This window comes from Achroia grisella, unplaced genomic scaffold (assembly GCF_030625045.1).
Source record: "Achroia grisella isolate CSIRO2021 unplaced genomic scaffold, CSIRO_AGI_Agris_v1 utg1920, whole genome shotgun sequence".
NCBI lineage: Eukaryota > Metazoa > Arthropoda > Insecta > Lepidoptera > Pyralidae > Achroia > Achroia grisella.
In genome coordinates this window covers 1623717-1642232 of record NW_026712695.1, presented here as the reverse complement: position 1 = coordinate 1642232, position 18516 = coordinate 1623717, and the positions used below count along the sequence as shown (strand labels likewise).

The window sequence follows — 18516 nt, the reverse complement described above, 5'->3', positions numbered from 1 at the left end:
AATTGAGCTAATGTACTAGATTTCATGTGATTATTTATTTCTTCTTAGGAAAACTTGTTTTATAGATGGCAACCCTGGTTAATAACAAAAAATAATAAATTTTTCATGACGTGATTCAATTTGACTGATCGACGATATTGATATATCGAATAATTTTTTGTACATGCATTATAATAAAATTATTTAATTAATAAATGGTCGATTGATTGCTTATATATCTAATCTCCATAAACATAAGATCTTAATTTCACCTCCTAAACACAGTAAGTTTAGTACATTTTACCATTTCATTAATTGTCTATTTCACTGTTTCCACAAATGTATTTACAGTCTTTACAGATTTTTGGTTTTTATACACTTAAGGTATCAATATAATACCAATACAAGTTGATAATATCAATATTATATATTTTTATTAATAGTATTCCGACAGCAAAGTTATTAAGTACATTTAGTAGCATGACCATTAATTACTTTGCATTGCTAGTTATACTTCAATGGGTATTGTTAAGTACGACTGATAAATAACATTATTATAATTGTTTTTGATTTTCAAACAAACTATTACTGTATTATTTTGATTTGTCCTTAATTCTGAAAGCAAGTCTATTGTTCACAATACATTTATTTTTTATTAATCTTTGTTTCTATAGAAACACAATCTTTCGTCTGTTTGTTATTATAACTTTATTTAAACTGTGTATTTATTTCCCTGTACATTTTACTTAAAAAATTGAGGATCAAAGAAGATAATTTTAAAATAGATCTCAAAACGGCCCATTATAGGCCCAATAACTCAGTACAAAATAACATTAGTGGTTACACTCCTTTTTAATATTACCAATTATTTGTAAATGATAATTTTGAAAGTCTTGAAATAGAAATAATATTTATGCAAATAAACTTAATATAAGCACTTTTGAATAGTCAAGTTTTTTTATTCTACCGCTTATTCGGAATGCAGATTCATCACAAGAATAATAAGCAGAAACTTGTGTGTTGCTCTTTTAAATAAATCTTGATTTACTTATATTTAATTAACAACAAGGATTAGGCATGCGACAATCAATATAGAAACCGCACCGCAATGCACTCCGTCTCTCTGCTCTCTGCTCAATCAGATAACATTGTCAGCCCTATGAATTTTAAGTTAGATATTTTCTACAAAAACATTATTATCATTTATAAATTCTTCAATTTTTTTCTGGCAAATTGACTACAGACTTTGGGAGTTTGTTGTAAAATCTTACGCAATTTCCATGAAACGAATTACTGACTTTTGTCAAACAGCACTTAGGTAAAACTAGTTTGTTGACATTACATAAGCTTTTATTAGTGTAATCACCTACTTTTTTAAAACTGTTAATGTTTTTCCTGGCATACATAATATTTTCATGGATGTATTGAGAAGCAACGGTGAGGATCTTCTATTTTTAAGGAATCTCATAGAATGTATATTTGTGATAAAATTTATATATCCAATTTTTACATTGAGTGTATTCAGAAATAATATGGTTTTGATAAGAACTGTCTCATTTTACATTAACTTTTTTTTTCTCATCCATGAATAAAATCCTATGCTTGATGTCTTTTAAGCCTTCTATAGTTTATCGGCTCATGTAGTGTTCTTGCAAAGATATTAGTAATAAGAGCATATAGAGGTTGTCTAGGGGTGCATCTATACAATATCTATATGCTCTTGTTCTATGTTCTATTTCTTTTCTAACCATTCTCATTCTGTGTACTCTCAGTTTTTCTGATGAATACAGGTGCAGCAGTTATAGTTTTGAGTGCTTTATTTTGAAACTGTTGCAAAATCTTTAAATTGGAACTTAATTGGTTATTTTATGGTTTTATAAATGAGTGTCTTCTTTTCCATGGTGATGTGCGATCCTCTGCCTGTCAGCCAGTTTAGATTTCTGAGTCATGTATTCAACTCATTGCATTTTTATTAAATGTGCGTTTTCCACATTTGATTCTTATTAGAATGTATGCCCAAATATTTTGCCTAGGCTTGATAGGATAAAATATCATCTCCAGGTTTAATTTGGTAGACACTTGCCATGTACCGATTTGCTGAATTCGCTTTAATTTTTACCCTTTTGATTATTTTTTGACGCAAAACATATCTTATACTTATTCTTTCTGTCATGGTGCAATCTATGTTTATGCATTAATTTTCATTAATGTTAATTCATCCATTTTGGTACTGAAAGGTTAAAATCAACCAGTCTGTTATATTTTCGCATTTATAATGTTAATACTTTATAATATTAGTAATAATTAATTTTTCCTTAGTGTTTACAATGTTTACAAACACTAGATATAACTGAGATTATTCAATCCTTTTATGACTTATTGTCAAACATTTAAAAATTAGTTGTTAAAAACAGAGAAAATTACCATATATATGAAAATATTGTTTTTAATTAGATGTCGGGTGGTCACAAACATCGCTACAAGAATGTGGGGTTAAGTGCGGACGAGTTACGTCGTCGTCGTGAAGAAGAGGGTGTTCAGCTACGGAAACAAAAAAGAGAACAACAATTGTTCAAACGTAGAAATGTTAATCTCCCAGCAACCAATACACCTGATATTGTTTTACAAGTAAGTACTGTAATTATATGTTTCTTTTTATAAAAATTATCACAATATTAATTTGACTTATGTCAGTCCATAGAAAAAAAAGGATTTGAAAGTATTTGAATATTGGTTAAAAATGGTGAAGAATGTAAAGATGTAAGTTTGTAAAACTCTTAAGTCTTAATTTTAAATTAGAATTATTGTGCCAAACTTGTTATCAAGAGAACTGAAATTCTTCTTCCTTGATGTTAAGAAACCTGAAAAAAGAAAACTAGTCAGGATAATTCTGTATGTAGTATATAGGTTTATTTTTAAATATGTATTAACATATAATCTCTGCTGCTATAGTTATGTTTAAATTACTTATGTGAATTGCACAATTTTTGTGCATTAAATATTAATTCCGATATCGCGATAATAAAAAAACATACAAGTGTATCAAATATAGTAGTAATGTTAATTTTTTTTATGGTTGTATAAATTATCCATTATATTTTCAGGATGATATGAATTTATCTCCAACTGATGATATTACTCCAGCCATGGTGGCAACTCTTTATGGTGATGACCCCCAAGAGCAAGTGCTGGCTACACAAAAATTTCGTAAACTGCTTAGTCGAGAGCCCAATCCGCCTATTGATGAAGTTATACGGACTGGAATAGTTCCAAAATTTGTTGAATTTCTGACAAATAGTGATTATCCTAGTTTACAGGTAAATAGTAATCTTGTTTGCAGTTCTAGTTTTGTGAGAAAAATCTGGTTGGATCCTCAGTTTAACATATTTCAGCTGTAAAGCTGAAAATTAAGCTGTGTTGCAGTTTTAGGTTGCCATTATTAAGCAGTGAAATGTAGATAGGATATGTGACATTTTAGTCTTCAAATTGTAAGGCATGAGTGGTATCACAGGTATCAAATGATAATTTAATGTCTGTATTGCTGTTCCTATATATGTATATAGGCAACGTTTGCTGCGTATCTGGTGAGCCGTCAGCTTGTTTTCTAAGTAACCTACATAAAAAAACCAAAGATAACTTTTTGCTATTACACTAAAATGTATTTAATATATTATTTCCAGTAAAGAATTTATATTTGTATAATCATATATAATGTATTGATATAGATTAAAGAATTTATAAATTATGATAATGTTATCACGCAGTATGCCTAGCGTACGTCACTTACGTTTTCAGAGCTTAGGGTATGCTGTGAGGGTATGCACACTATTGTAAAACATATCTGGCAGTTATACTTTACATTCTTTGCATTATAAGACAGCCTCGTAGGCTGTTCGGATCCGGCTAGAGTAATACAAGATATACATTTGTGATTGAAGTTCGAAGCGGCGTGGGCGTTGACGAACATCGCGTCGGGCTCGTCGGAGCAGACACGCGTGGTGGTGGAGTGTGGCGCGGTGCCTGTGCTGGTGGCGCTGGCGGCCAGCGGCGCGGGCGACGACGTTCGCGAACAGGCCGTGTGGGCGCTCGGGAACGTCGCCGGCGACTCGCCCGCCTGCCGCGACACTGTGCTGCAGGCCGGCGTGCTGCCGCCGCTTATACAGTCAGATTTTTTACGCTTACACCTTATTCACATACATATCATGGACATTTATATCGACGGGCTCGGTAGTCTAGCGGTTCGATTCCACGCATGGTGCAAATATTTGTATTCATTAGTATGATTGGTTGTATTGTCTGGGTGTTTTCTCAAATACATAATACACATATGTTATGTATTTGCAAAAACATATATAAGTATTTATTAGTTGTCCAGAACCCATAACAAAAGCTCTGCTTACGGACTGGATGGCGCTGTGTTAATTGTCCAGGGTTATTTATTTATTTCAATAGCAACACAACAGAAGTGAGCCTTGCCGGATGGTTGCAAGTTCGAATCTCGCAGAGTATAAATATCTGTATTCATATCATTATGTAGGTATAGGCCTGGGTAATTACATATTGTATTATGCACATATTAGAAAATGAGCATGTCATCAGTTTGTTATCATAGAACCACACTCTGACTAGATTGTCCTATAGGACTACTTGAAATAGTAGACTGAAAACTACAGTGTGTGCAGAGTATTATGTGTATTTTTGTGTAAGAAAATATTCTAATTGTGTGTATTTTTGTGTATTTTTTTATTTTTTTTTATTGGGTTGTTTGGGCTATTGTCAGATGTGTAGCACCTGTAGCAAACCTACATAGTGTGTGCCCTTTTCAGAGTTCGCTATTAGACCCGTCAGTGAAGGATATTCTTTGTTTTTATCTCCTCGGGAAAGAAAACTTTCCATATTTCTTTATGCATTGTGTGTGTGATTTCCTTTCTCTTCTATTTTTGTGTAAGAAAATGTTCTAATTGTAACTGAAGTATTTGTTATATTTTCAGAATATTAAATAAGTACACTAGACTATCCATGACAAGAAATGCGGTATGGACATTATCAAATTTGTGTAGAGGCAAGAACCCTCCAACGAATTTCGAAGCTGTAGCACCAGGCAAGTTTATTCTGTTAATGCAGACAATGTGCTTTTACTTCATTATCTCTCGAGTTAGAATATAAAAAACATAGGTTGTTTTTACTAGAGTAGTACATTAACTTTAGTAAATTTCTTTACACTAAAAATTCCACTAAAGTACCATATCAATACCAGTATTAATAATTACAAATTTTTGTTGGGATAATCTTTATAATTTTATTCAATATGTAACTAGGCTGTCCTATATTAGAATAAAATTATTAGCCCCAACAATAAACGACATTTGACTAATATTTTGTTGTATTTGGGCTTTCACCTATAAAGTATCTAGTACATTTAAATTAAGTATTTAAATATAATTCTTGGTTGTTTGACTTGATGTACAGGATCAGGATCAGGATTTACAGACAGTCGTTCGTTCTATCCATTGCCTGAGAACGGCTCTAACATTACAATCGTTCAATATATAGGTATCCCAGTGTTGGCGCGGTTGCTTCATCATACCGACGCGGATGTGTTAAGCGACGCTTGCTGGGCACTATCTTATTTGTCTGATGGACCAAACGAAAAGATACAGGCAGTGATTGATGCCGGTGTCTGCAGAAGGCTTGTAGAGCTACTTATGTAAGTTGCATACTATAAACTTTATTTATTTTCGTATATTATTATAGGACATAAACTGTCTTATTACAAAAAGATAAACCTGATTTAGCACTAGTAATAAACCATTGACCAAAGTATTCCTTATTACAAAAAAAAGTTTATCTTTAAACCGTGATTCGTCTATGGCCTGGCCTAAAGTTAGACCTGCGATGCCCCTAGTTTAAGTGGTCTAAATGCAAAAAGTCAAGTCAAGTAAGTTGTTGTTATTTGAAAAATATCTTAACTAAATTTAAAATTTATTAACTAAAAATATTTAATTTATTATTTTTATTATTACTAATTTTTCGATAATAAAAATATATGAAAGACGTTATTTGTTATTTTTTCACTTTATTGACTTTGAAATATCGCTATTCGAATCGGTCCAATAAAAATATCTTGCCGTTCCTTTTCTCCGTGTAGGACTCCTACTTGTAATTTAAAACTGATTTTCAGGATTTTTTTTTAATAGTAGGTACGTTAATAAATGTTATATATTAATGAAATAGTTATAATGAAGACATAGACAAATACAAATAATAATATTTTTATTTTATACATTTTCCTTTGAAGTAATATTATTTTTGATCATTGCAGTTTTCTGATAAAACGGAACGCAATTGTACGCTAACAGACACGAGTGACTGATTTCTGTATGGAATACAATTAACGATTTAACTGTAGTACTAAGTAGTCCTCTCTTAGATATGGATTCGTAACAATGCTTGGCTTATTCCAAGTATTAACTTTAGGAATGGTTTAAATCACGACTATTTAGACCACGTTTCATTCGAGTTTTTACAGATTTTTTGTAATAAACAGTTTAAATACTAATAAATATTCAAAAATATGTCCTATCCATATTTTTTAAAATACTAATAATTTAAATGCTTTGTTCAAAATTTACATATCGATTTTTGTTGACGATGTTTGTAAGGGGAGATTAAAATATAGTAAACCGGCATATTACAATTCAGCCTCGCAATAACGTAATAAGTAATAAAATAATAAGACTTATAAAGAAAGAAACTTCATTGAATTTATATTACTTGAAGTCAACTATAAATGGAAGCAATAATAATCTGAGCAAAAGCATAAATAGTTTTATAGAATGCACTAAGATTTAATAGCTTGTAAAATTACAGCATTACCTACCTAAAGTCCTACTTTGGCAATGCTAAGTTTTCATAGCATTATATTTGTTTCATTAGTCCAATATACTTTTTACAAAATTATAATGAATACTTTTATATTTAGGAAATAGGTATGAGTATTTCTTAGATTAAAGTTTAAACTATTGTATAATAATATTTTTATATCTCATGTTTTTAAGTTTTTAATTCTCAGGCATAACAAGTCAACGGTAGTATCGGCTGCATTACGCGCCGTTGGCAACATAGTGACCGGCAATGATGCACAGACACAAGCGGTGTTGAATTGCAACCCATTGCCCAACTTACACACGCTGCTCCGATCTAGCATTGAAGCGCATCGGAAGGAAGCGTGCTGGACGATTTCCAATATCACGGCAGGCAATGCTGTGCAAATACAGGTATCTATTTTTACAAGAGGAGCCACTTTTTTATGTATTACATGTAGTACTTACTTTCTATAATTCTGGACCGACTTTTAATATATATATTTTGTAAAGTTTATTACCGTCTAGCTTACATATTTATTTCGTAATGGTTGTCATTTAGTAAAGATTAAAGTTGTAAATTGTCTCAATAATTGGATTTGTAATGATATATCTTGTGGTAGTATCGTCGCATTTGTGTTTTTTTTTTCAGGCTGTGTTAGAGGCTAATATATTTCCAGCCTTAATTGAAATTTTGAAACAAGCTGAATTCAAAACGAGAAAAGAAGCTGCATGGGCGATAACTAATGCTACCAGTGGAGGAACCCAAGATCAAATTAGGTAAGTTATTTTATACTTTTGACTTAAAATTATTGACTTAAGGTAATTTAATGTTATATATATCATCTTAAAACAATGGAATAGTTAGTAAATTACGGTAAAGTTATTTTAAAATAATAATTGTACCTAATTGCCATTTAAGACCAATGCATAATATCACATGATTACTGAGATAAATGGTAAAATAATCATCTTTTTGTCGTATAAGTTGTATTTAGGATTATGTATATATGTATAATATATTAGTTCATCCTTAACAATCACCATATTGCTAAATAGATTTTTTTTTTAGATATTTAGTTGAGCAAGGTTGCATACCACCTTTGTGTGATTTATTAACTCTAACCGATGCGAAAACGGTTCAAGTTGCTCTCAATGGCTTAGATAATATATTAAGAGCTGGTCAGCCATCGGATCAACATGACAATCCATACGCGGCACTTATCGAGGAATGCTTTGGTAAGTATAAGTTTACAGTAAGATACAAGTTTTATGATTTGTCTTTTGACTACATTTGTAGTGTTATTACAAATTATCCATGTTGAATCTCTAACAATTTATATACCGTGCAAAACGCCGCCGTATTTGGATTTATGGGCAATTATGTAACATATGACTGTTGAAATATGAAATCATTTAAAAAAATGCGATCAAGTAAGGTTACCGCAACATAAATCATTTCTATCGATAAAACACTACTATGAAGTTGCGGCGGAATATTGTAAATCTTTAAAAGTAATTAGATATTATACCTTTAGTGATATATTGCGTTCAAAAATTACAAAATATACTGTTCACTTGTTCTTTTATTTTAATTTTATTAATAGACATTTAATAAAATAAAATAAAGAGTCCTATTCTAATGAAAAAATAAGGTTAATAATTTTGAATTAAAAGCATATTTTATACAAACTATTTATAATCATTAATAATATTAATCTAACCTACAAATTAAATTTTCTTTTCTGCTATAGATACCGTGCAAAACGCCGCCGTATTTGGAATTAATTTTGTTATCAGTGTTAAGTATGACCAGATAGTGAGTCAGAAATGTAATTTGAAACAAAGATCTTTTTTGGCAACTGGATTCAATCTTACAACCTTTGCGGTCTTATTACAAAAAATCTGTTAAAACTCGGACGAAACGTGGTCTAAATGGTCGTGGTTTAAACCATTCCTAAAGTTAATACTTGGAATATAGGCTTATTCCATTATTACGAATCCAGATCTAACAGAGGACTACTTAGTACTACAGTTAAATCGTTCATTATGTATTCCATACAGAAATCAGTCACTAATGTCTGTTAGCGTACAATTACGTTCCGTTTTACCAGAAAACTGAAAAGATCAAAAACAATATTACTTCAAATAAATATGTATAAACTAAAAATAAATTTATTTCTATTCATCTATGTCGTCATTATAACTATTTCATTAATATATAAATATTTGTTAATGTACTATTAGGCTGAAAATCAGTTTTAAATTACAAGTAGGAGTCCTATACGGAGAAAAGGAACGGCGGGATATTTTTATTGGATCGATTCGAATGGTCACTATTTCAAAGTCAAATGAGTGAAAAAATAACAAATAACGTCTTTTATATATTTTTATTATCGTAAAATTAGCTTTCAATATTTTTAATTTAGTTAAAATATTTTCCAAAAAGCAACAACTTACAATACAATTTTTAAAATGGAGTTTGACTTTTTGCATTTAGACCACTGTTAAACTAGGGGCATCGCAGGTCTAACTTTAGACCATAGACGAATCACGATTCGAAACTTCATTTTGTAATAAGGAATACATTGGTGAATGGTTTATTACTAGTGCTAAACCAGGTTTATCTTTTTGTAATAAGGCCGTTGGGGTCTTAGTGTCGTGTGTAAACTGTCCCCTACAGATATATATAATAATATACTTAATTATATAAATAAACATGTACTGTATGTAATTTTGTCTGTTTTTAGGCTTTCGTAATATTTAATATAAAAAAATATATTTGTTTAAACTTTTTAAATTATGTACAAATTAAAAAGATGTGCTAATTTTAAATTTTATGACAAAATAGAATTTTTACAATCGCACGAAAATCTTGATATATATCAAAAATCGTTCGAGATAATTGAGAACTACTTCGGATCGGAAGAGGAAGACGGTCGGTTAGCACCTACAGTCTCCTCAACCACCGATCAATATCAATTCAGCGCTGATCAGTCGGTGCCTATGGGTGGTTTCCAGTTCTAATTGAGGCCTGTGCCCGCGCTATAGTGATGAGTAATGTCCCCTTACTTTTCTGCTTGGTTAAGTGGCTTATAACACAGTAACATGAAGAATTTATGTTTCGTTACCTGAATATTCAACTGGTTTTACTTTGTGGATCAGTTCAATATATATTTTACATAATCAATTTATTCCTACATTAATGCTTTATTGAGACCTTTGTAACTTAAAGCTAGTATGTAATATTTGTAATTAAAATGTTTATTATCATTGACACTTAAAAAGTGCTGTACAGGTTGTTGATTTCTAAATTTAGCTAAGTAACGCTTATTAGTTCGAGATCTGTTTAAGTTTTTTAATAAACGGCAAGTACACTGTATTATGTACATTAAATGTCCTACTACTATTTACAAGCATAACATAAATTAATATACCTATCTATTTAAATTTTGTATTAAAATTAGAGACTCACAATAACGAAGTATGTAAATGGACTAGTCATAACAACTCTTAATTTAGATAATGAAAACTACTATTGAAACAAAGCAATGTGTTATTGCAGACAAAGATTTGTTGCACATTGTAGGTATTGTTTGACAGCCAAATGTTACTTTGGAATATTCGGGAATATTATGTATACATATTTAGCCCTGTGACATTTATTGTCATTAAAATTATTTGTAATATATTAAATTTCGTATATGTCATATATATATGAAGATGTATATATACAAAAGGCGATCTGCAAACTAAGCAGTAAATGCAGATAACCTAGTAAATCATTAATCAATCATTTCTGATATAGACGAGTAGATCATGTATAACCTTTTTGTAAAACTAGCGACTCATTTCGTTTTTGCACGTGTGCAATTATTGTAGGGATCTCAATTTTATTTATTAAAATTCAGGCCAGTTTAGTGGTTACAATCTGCTTTATATATTTGAACACATTTTTAAAATGTGTTAATAATTTTGTAAGTTAAACCTTTTCTTTTTGTAATATTAGTTTAGAAATTGTTTTAATTTTATAATTTTATTAACGTTATATGTTGGTTATTTTTTGCAATCAGCAAATTTACTTTTACAATTCCATCCTTGCATTAGAGATTATAAAGTACTTCTCACTCATGTAAATTTTATTTTTATAGTACCATACTTTAGTTGGTACTTACTACTTATGTATGTTACTTTGGTTTGACAAAGTAATAGCTTGTTTTATAGTCCAAAGCATGTTAAAGTTATGAATGTGTGACGGAAAATTAGATTCTGCCTAATTCTCTTGTATTATTTTGTTATACTACACATTCATTACTAAGAAAATGTTCAGTTACGTCTTTGTCTAATAAATTTATTCAGTATGAAATGTCATTATATAAAACACAGAATATAGGTAATTAATGACAATTATTTTTAAATGCTACGTAACCCACTGTAATGTTTTTATGCTTTTTTTAATAGATGAGATCCTTATCACCTACAATTAGACCTCCGAAAATGTTGCGCATTATTTCGGTTACAGCTTGTATATGCATAAGTTTAAATTACTTTACAGATCTGTAAAGTAGAAATGTATATACCAATAAAGTTTTTAAAAAACACTCAACTGGAAGGTAATTTTATAATTGTTTGCACTTTTTCTGTATAGAGTATACTACTATGTGTATGTAATATTAATGAAAAACTTGCAATATTTCTTTGCTATTGTAGATAACAGTGTATCTAGTTAATTTCTTTTGTAGTTGAAATATATGTATTTTGTTTGGCTTTATGTCAATATTTGTTATCTAAAAACATATATATTGCCTTGCGTAAAGTTATTATTTCTATTGGTCATATTACACATTGGTACCAACACTTTACTGTCTTTTGTTTGATCTGCATTTCATCATCTCCATTTTAAAAATAACTCACTTCGAACGTTCGATGTTATTGCACAATCAATTTTGAGACTGAACCTATTTTTCTATTTAGCCTATGTCTATATACGCAGTACTTGTTATTATTATAATAAATATCATTTTTATAGCTTACAGTTAATTTTAGAATGGAAGTAAACTACAGTCTGGCCATAAATACTGATACAATTTAAATAAATAAAGTATAAAATTTGAATTTGGAATGTGCCACTGTTGTGTTGTGTTTCACTTTCAATCTTATTTTCGCGGCAATCAGGTGCCAAATAAATATGTTATATGAAAATGAAGTGGGGTGATAGAGAGAACCGAATTATTGGGATTGTATTATACATGAAGGTATGAAGTCAAATACAATTTTTGAACTTCCATCCGCTTGGTATTTTGTGTACTGGGCTATTGATAGGTACAATAAAACTTCTGTTTGTGGCCGTTCACGCAGTGTTCGTACGAATGGCAATCAAAGCAGTAAAGGAAAAAAGTCTAAGAAATCCTGTTAGAAAGGAAAAATTCTATATCGCGAGATGAAGATAGCTCCTAGAACTATATCGTTTATTTTAAAAGAGGTCTTACGCCTTCCTTTAAGAGATGCACTGGTCATTATTTAACTGATTATTTAAAAAAGAATAGGATGGTAAAACCAAAACAACTATTTAAGCGGTATGGTGCTTACAGTTTTTTTTACAGGTGAAAATGTTTTTACAATTGAGCAATATTTTAACAAAGCTATGCTATGCATATATTGTTATGAAGGAGTGACTGGGTTATATTTTTCAAAACATCGGCCCAAGTGTATCAAGATACCATCCTAGATCCTAGAGAAGGTTGTTAAGCCCCTAAATAACACCATATTTAATAACCAAGAATGACCTTTCAGCAACACTCAGCGCCAGGTCATAAAGTTCTATCCGCCCAAGCTTGGTTGGAAACGAGCGCTCCGAACTTCATCAAAGCTGATGACTGACCGTAATCTACTACTGGTTATCTAGTATAACCAGTTTTAGAGAGTATGGCTTGCTCTAAACCCTATGATAATTTGGAGAGACTCCAAGCGATCCTTAAGATTGGCAACAATTTTCCCGTGGAAAGAATTCGAACTTCTCTTGTTAACGGCTAGTTATAACAAAGTTTAATGAACTGTATGGCCAATGGGAAACATTTTGAATAAGCTTTATCTAATTTTAATATTTATACAAACACTGTACTAAAAGTAACTTATGCAATAAAAAAATACAGGTAATATACATGGCAAGACTATGTATAATATATAAACAAAATTTATTGATAATTTCAATAAATTTTCTTTATATGTTAAAGCTTACGCATTTTTGAATGGATTTATTTAAAATAAAGAATCCTCTATTAGCGAGTCAGAATACCGATTTATTTCTTTACGTAGTTTTCACAGTTCGTTGCGTTATGTAGGTATATACGTCAATTATCTATATCTATACATCTATAGGTACATATAAATAAAATTGGAGTGTCTGTTTGTAATATTAGAATCATCGTTTATTACTACATGCATTTGAACGTAAATGCGGTACATACACCAAAAAACATTTTTTACAATTTTTGTTTGTCGGTCTGTTTGTTCAGGCCAATCTCTGAAATGACTGGACCGATTTTGACGGGACTTTTTTTGGCTGGTAGCTGATGTAATAGGGAGTAACTTAGGCTACTTTTATTTAGGCAAAATAAAATAAAATTCCACGTGGGTGAAGTCGCGGGAACAGCTATTTATATATATATATATATACCTAAACGCATTTTGATGAAATATTGTTTATTTATTTCAATGGATTCCTGAATGATTTGAAAACATAATTGGACCCTGGATGAGTTATGCTTTTCTGTTAGATACGTTTGTAAATTCGCTAGTAAATAAATAAAATATACTGTTAACAAGCGTAAATGTGCCGTTTCGTAATTGAAAATAGCTTTACCCTGTACCGACCTCACCCAAGCAAACCGCTTGACGTTTCCACATAAAATGTAATATATATATACCTAAACGTTATATATTTGAAAACATGTATTTTGTTTATAATCAATATGTCAAGATCTTATTGGTCATAGTGTAGTTTTAGTAGTTGTAGGTACACGTATTTTGATTTGTAACGATAAATTTCAGTTTTGAGATTTAAAATTCTAAATATTATATATATACAATATATTATAATCTAATGATATCAAATAAAACTTGTGCCAAAGTACAAAAGTATTAAAATATAAGAAAACCTATAGTTAATATAACTCAAATTCAGTCGTAATATTCAGTCGTGTTTAAAAATTTACTTGAAAGTAGATGAGAAATGTATGATTTATTATATAGATTCTCTACTAAGTAAAAATAGTGTATAATAGTATGATGATTTTATACATATTTTAATTGTGTTCGTGATTGTACATACCTTCTTTACATTAACAATTTATTTATTTTGTATATGATTCAGTTCTGCTTGCGAAGTCATTTTCACATCTAAATAGATTTATGTCAGTCGAATCACGAGTCTTCGTTTCGATTGTGGTCCAAATTACATTAACTTTAACAATTTGTCGATTCATGAGTCGGTAGAATGATCCAGTGTGCGAAAAAATAATTGCTCTGTCTTTGTATGTATCTACAGAGCTATATTTTTTTTTCCCGTTAATTTTGCAAGAAACCGGTCAAATGTTCGCTCATCATAATTGAATCGCTCACTTGCTTTCTATATTGGAATAATAATTTGAACCAGCATGTCGACCTGGTCTATTAGACAGCAAATTGATTCTCCTACCATGCTATGCCCATACCATTAAAATATGCGTTAGCTTTTAAAAACACATTATCTTTGTAGAATTTATCCCAAAATGACATTCTTTCGTAGAATGGATTTCTACCTTTTGTTATATCTGTACCTATATTAATATAATGTAATTGATCCTTATTTTCAACTGGGTCCCATGTGACTTGTAACAATGGATCGTCCTGGTCAGGAGTTGGATTTCTGAAATGATAATAAATCACAATAACAAATTATATCAGTATGAATTATTTAGAAATGATCATTTGCGTTGTTCAGTCAGCATTTTAGTTGTTCAGTGTCAAAATTAATCGCTAGCGATAGTAATTATTTATTTATTCGCGTTAAACTTGCGAAATTAGTTACTCATACATTATTTGTCTTGAGACAGTGTAAATGGTAACGAGTGTCTATGGTTTCTATACTTACCCAGCAAAAACACAATAAAAACTGTTTTACCTAAGTTGTACTAATTTATATGATGATAGGTATATTTCTTTATTTAAATATAGTGAAACTTACCCATGTTTAGCAAAATTAGTCCACATTTTGACCATTCTGCTTCTAGTGATTTGAGAATCGCGACTTCCTTTACATTTTTTGGAATCAAATTTGATTTGAAATATAAATCCAAGTTCAGTGAAATGTCCAGATAAATTTAGTATTTCTAACTTCTCCGGAACTTCCCATTCGCCAGTGCAATTAAGTATATAGTAAAATATTGGGAATTCGGGCGAATATTCACTATGTAATCGTACAGTTTTATTTAAGTAATAGAGGAAATAGTAATCACTCATAATTTGGTGATACTGTTTTTTAGTTTTTTCTGTGAGACTTTCAAAATCTCCTAAATAAAACTTTAAAATCTGTTCCCCAACAAGTTTTGATTTACTTTCTTCAACACATAGGGATCTCGGCACTAGAAATCCAGCATTCTCTTGGAGTTTTTCTAGATTACTTTTGTAATAATCCCATTTAATGTGGTCTAATATAGAAGCTTCCGTGTTATTACTTCCAATTATAAAAGGCACTTTGTTGAAGTTTCCTGATTTTATAATTATGAGCGGAGTTCTGGTAAGAAATGCTGCTTGGCCTTCAAATTCATCTTCTATGCATGGTTTGAAAACAGCATCGAAAATATCATTATGGGGTGTATCGTTTAAACGACAATTTAGATTATTAAATGCATTTATAATGTCATGGGCAGGTAAACATCTTAATTCTTCAATAATTTCATGTCTTTCTATTTTTGTTATTCCTAATTGCTGACAAAGCTCAGTTGCCGTCAAAGATGGGTTTAGTGACAAAGACCAGTTATTCAGAGCACTAGCACTTTGAATTATAGCCTTATGAAATAAACCTTTCGCCATAGGGGACAACATCATGAGATGTACTATGGATCCTCCACTGTTACTTCCACAAAGTGTTATATTCTCAGGATCACCTCCAAAACGACTAATGTTCATTTGCACCCATTTTAATGCTAGAACTATATCTTTTAGGCCACAGTTACCAGGTGCTGTGCAATCATTAAAAGAAAGAAATCCAAAAGGACCAATTCGAAAACTGCATGTTACGAACACTACACCATGATTGGTAATTGTGGCAGAATCGCAGAAATCAATTATCCAATGTGAAAAGATAACGCTATTAATCCAGAATATAACTGGTAAGGGTTTGGAAGGTTTTAGATTTGGTGTCGATATCTCGATATAGAGACAATCTTCTGATCCCATTTTGCCGTCTTCGCAGGAAAAGAGTGGTACTGGTGTTTCTTGTGTACAGTCAATCTCTTCTGTCCATGGATCATTAGGTACTGGCGGCTGAAATTATCATCTTAATTAGTAAATGTAGGCAGGTTTATTAAACTTGTAATAATGCGGATTTATTATAAGTTTAATAAACCTGCCTGCATTTGGCGCTCTCGTGACTTTAATACTAGGCACTTCGTGGGGATAAGTTTGCTGTTTTTAATGAGTAGGAGTTAGGCAGTGCAGGTAGACAGGATTTTTATCAAATAAAAAAATATATATCCATCATCAAGACTTTTAAAATAGAAAATATAATAATAGAACTTAACTAATAAAAATTGTGAGAACATAAGATTTAGCAAAAGTCCTAGTACGAAAGTACCTACTAAGTATAGTTTTGGGTAAATATCCAAAGATATTAGACCACATAATAACATTGTTATATTGGTGGTATAAGGTTGTTCTAGTTGCATTTTAAAAAAATATATTAATATAATTTGGGACATCCATTGCAGTCTCAGTATAACTTCATATTTAGTACATTACAAACTCTGATTACGGACTGTAGCTTCTATTGTTTGTAGTTTGTTTCATAATTCTCAGTGTAATATATATACCTATACTGGCCTATGATAACTGACAAGATTGCATCGTTTGTTTTTAATTGACGAAACGCATTAAATGGTAGCTAACGGTATATTTCCGTTGGTGGGGCACCATTGGATGATGAAATCTTTGTAATTGGAAGCATAAAGAGGGTAATACCCATTCAGGGGCGAAAGGAAATTCTTAGTAATGTGGACAGATGATCTTATTGCTAACAATGTACCATGTCAGGTTGACCTCCACGCGGTTCTTCCTGGTAACCATTGTGATAAATTTTTGGTGAATTTGTCACGACGCCGGGTTAACTGACCTGACCTCATGCGCATCTTATCACCTAACATTGGTGCCCCATTAGCGCAGACGGGTGCACCATTCCGTTATCATCCATAAAAAAAAGACACGTTTATTACGAACTTTGCAGCCAGCGTTTCGTAAGAGAGGGAAACGGTAGAATCATAGTTGTTGGTGACTGAAATAGCAGAGACTGAAGTAGGGACCTTTTTTTTTATTTCTATATCATTCATATATTTATGCCCTACTTTAAATGTACGTGATGTATGTACGTAAATATTTATTTCATCGCTTATTTAAGTTTTCAAATAAATAAACGTAAAAAAATATGTCATGTCATGACGATAAACTATAAAAATTATGCAAATTTTAAATAGAGGCGCACGTTATACTATTCAAGAAGTCTATCGGTAATGTATTAAATTATATTTACATGATTAGCTATATCAGATGCGATAAAATAGAACGATAGTATGATTTATATAGTCATCTGTTAGTCTGAAAATACCTAATAACTAACCCAAACGTATGTATTGGTTTAAATGAAAACTAATCATTTAAGTGTAACTAGGCAAGCGCATTAATTTCTTTGATAAATATTTTAAATACAATTTATAAATAAATCGACTTACCAGAAATCGTAATGACCCTAGAGGAGGTTTTCCGTACGGTATCCCTTTAAATTTATAACAAATTTGTTCATCTGTATCGTCCATAAAACCACGAACTGGTCCATCTAATGTTTGTATGACACAATTATATTTCTCTGATGAATTCATGTTATTGAGGCTGTAAAAATTAAACACTCGAGCCGTCAATAACGAATGTTTGAATGTCACGAACCACTAAAATACACTGATAAGTGGTATCATGTTTGATACCACTATGCGACAGGCGTCACCTATAAGTAAACATGAACAAGTTTGAGATAGTTAGGTATACATAGATACGTACTTATACTTAACACGAATCAAGTATTCATCGATCTCCACCTATTACCAGTATCAAGAATTTGAGAATGTAATTAGATAGCCAAGTTTATTAAATCATTATAATGTACTTTACTAGTCCATTATCTTAACAAGGTAATTAACAACGTTGACATTAATCCAAATTTTTTTATAAATAGACTCGAAATTAGCTATAATTAATTATATTATACTGTAGTTTACAATCAATAAAAACATTCAGCTGATTTAAAAAGTTGTACAATAGACTATGCAAGTATGAAATTATAATATAAAAAAAATATATAGGTATCTTAACGTCTGTTTTTTATGATGACATGGTGCGCCCGCTTGTGCTATCTGTAATAATACCTACC

The 18516-nt window shown here is 30.8% G+C and overlaps 2 protein-coding genes across 2 annotated transcripts; one reads left to right on the top strand and one right to left on the bottom strand.

Annotated features, from left to right (window-relative positions):
* The first annotated feature begins 77 nt into the window (after positions 1-77).
* On the top strand, positions 78-11933 carry LOC131841711 (importin subunit alpha-7). Its single transcript, XM_059190026.1, has 10 exons — positions 78-263; positions 2434-2607; positions 3084-3296; positions 3918-4141; positions 4971-5080; positions 5533-5686; positions 7052-7256; positions 7495-7622; positions 7915-8085; positions 9662-11933. Exons 2-10 carry the CDS (start codon positions 2434-2436, stop codon positions 9867-9869), a joined length of 1587 nt encoding a protein of 528 aa, XP_059046009.1. The 5' UTR covers positions 78-263; the 3' UTR covers positions 9870-11933.
* A 2040-nt stretch (positions 11934-13973) lies between these two features.
* Positions 13974-18066, bottom strand: LOC131841771 (juvenile hormone esterase-like). The gene is made up of 3 exons (XM_059190097.1): positions 17825-18066; positions 15067-16367; positions 13974-14748 (listed from the first exon to the last, which is right to left on the bottom strand). The coding sequence occupies exons 1-3, from the start codon at positions 17969-17971 to the stop codon at positions 14535-14537; spliced, it is 1662 nt and encodes a 553-aa protein (XP_059046080.1). The 5' UTR covers positions 17972-18066; the 3' UTR covers positions 13974-14534.
* Between the last annotated feature and the right edge of the window lie 450 nt (positions 18067-18516).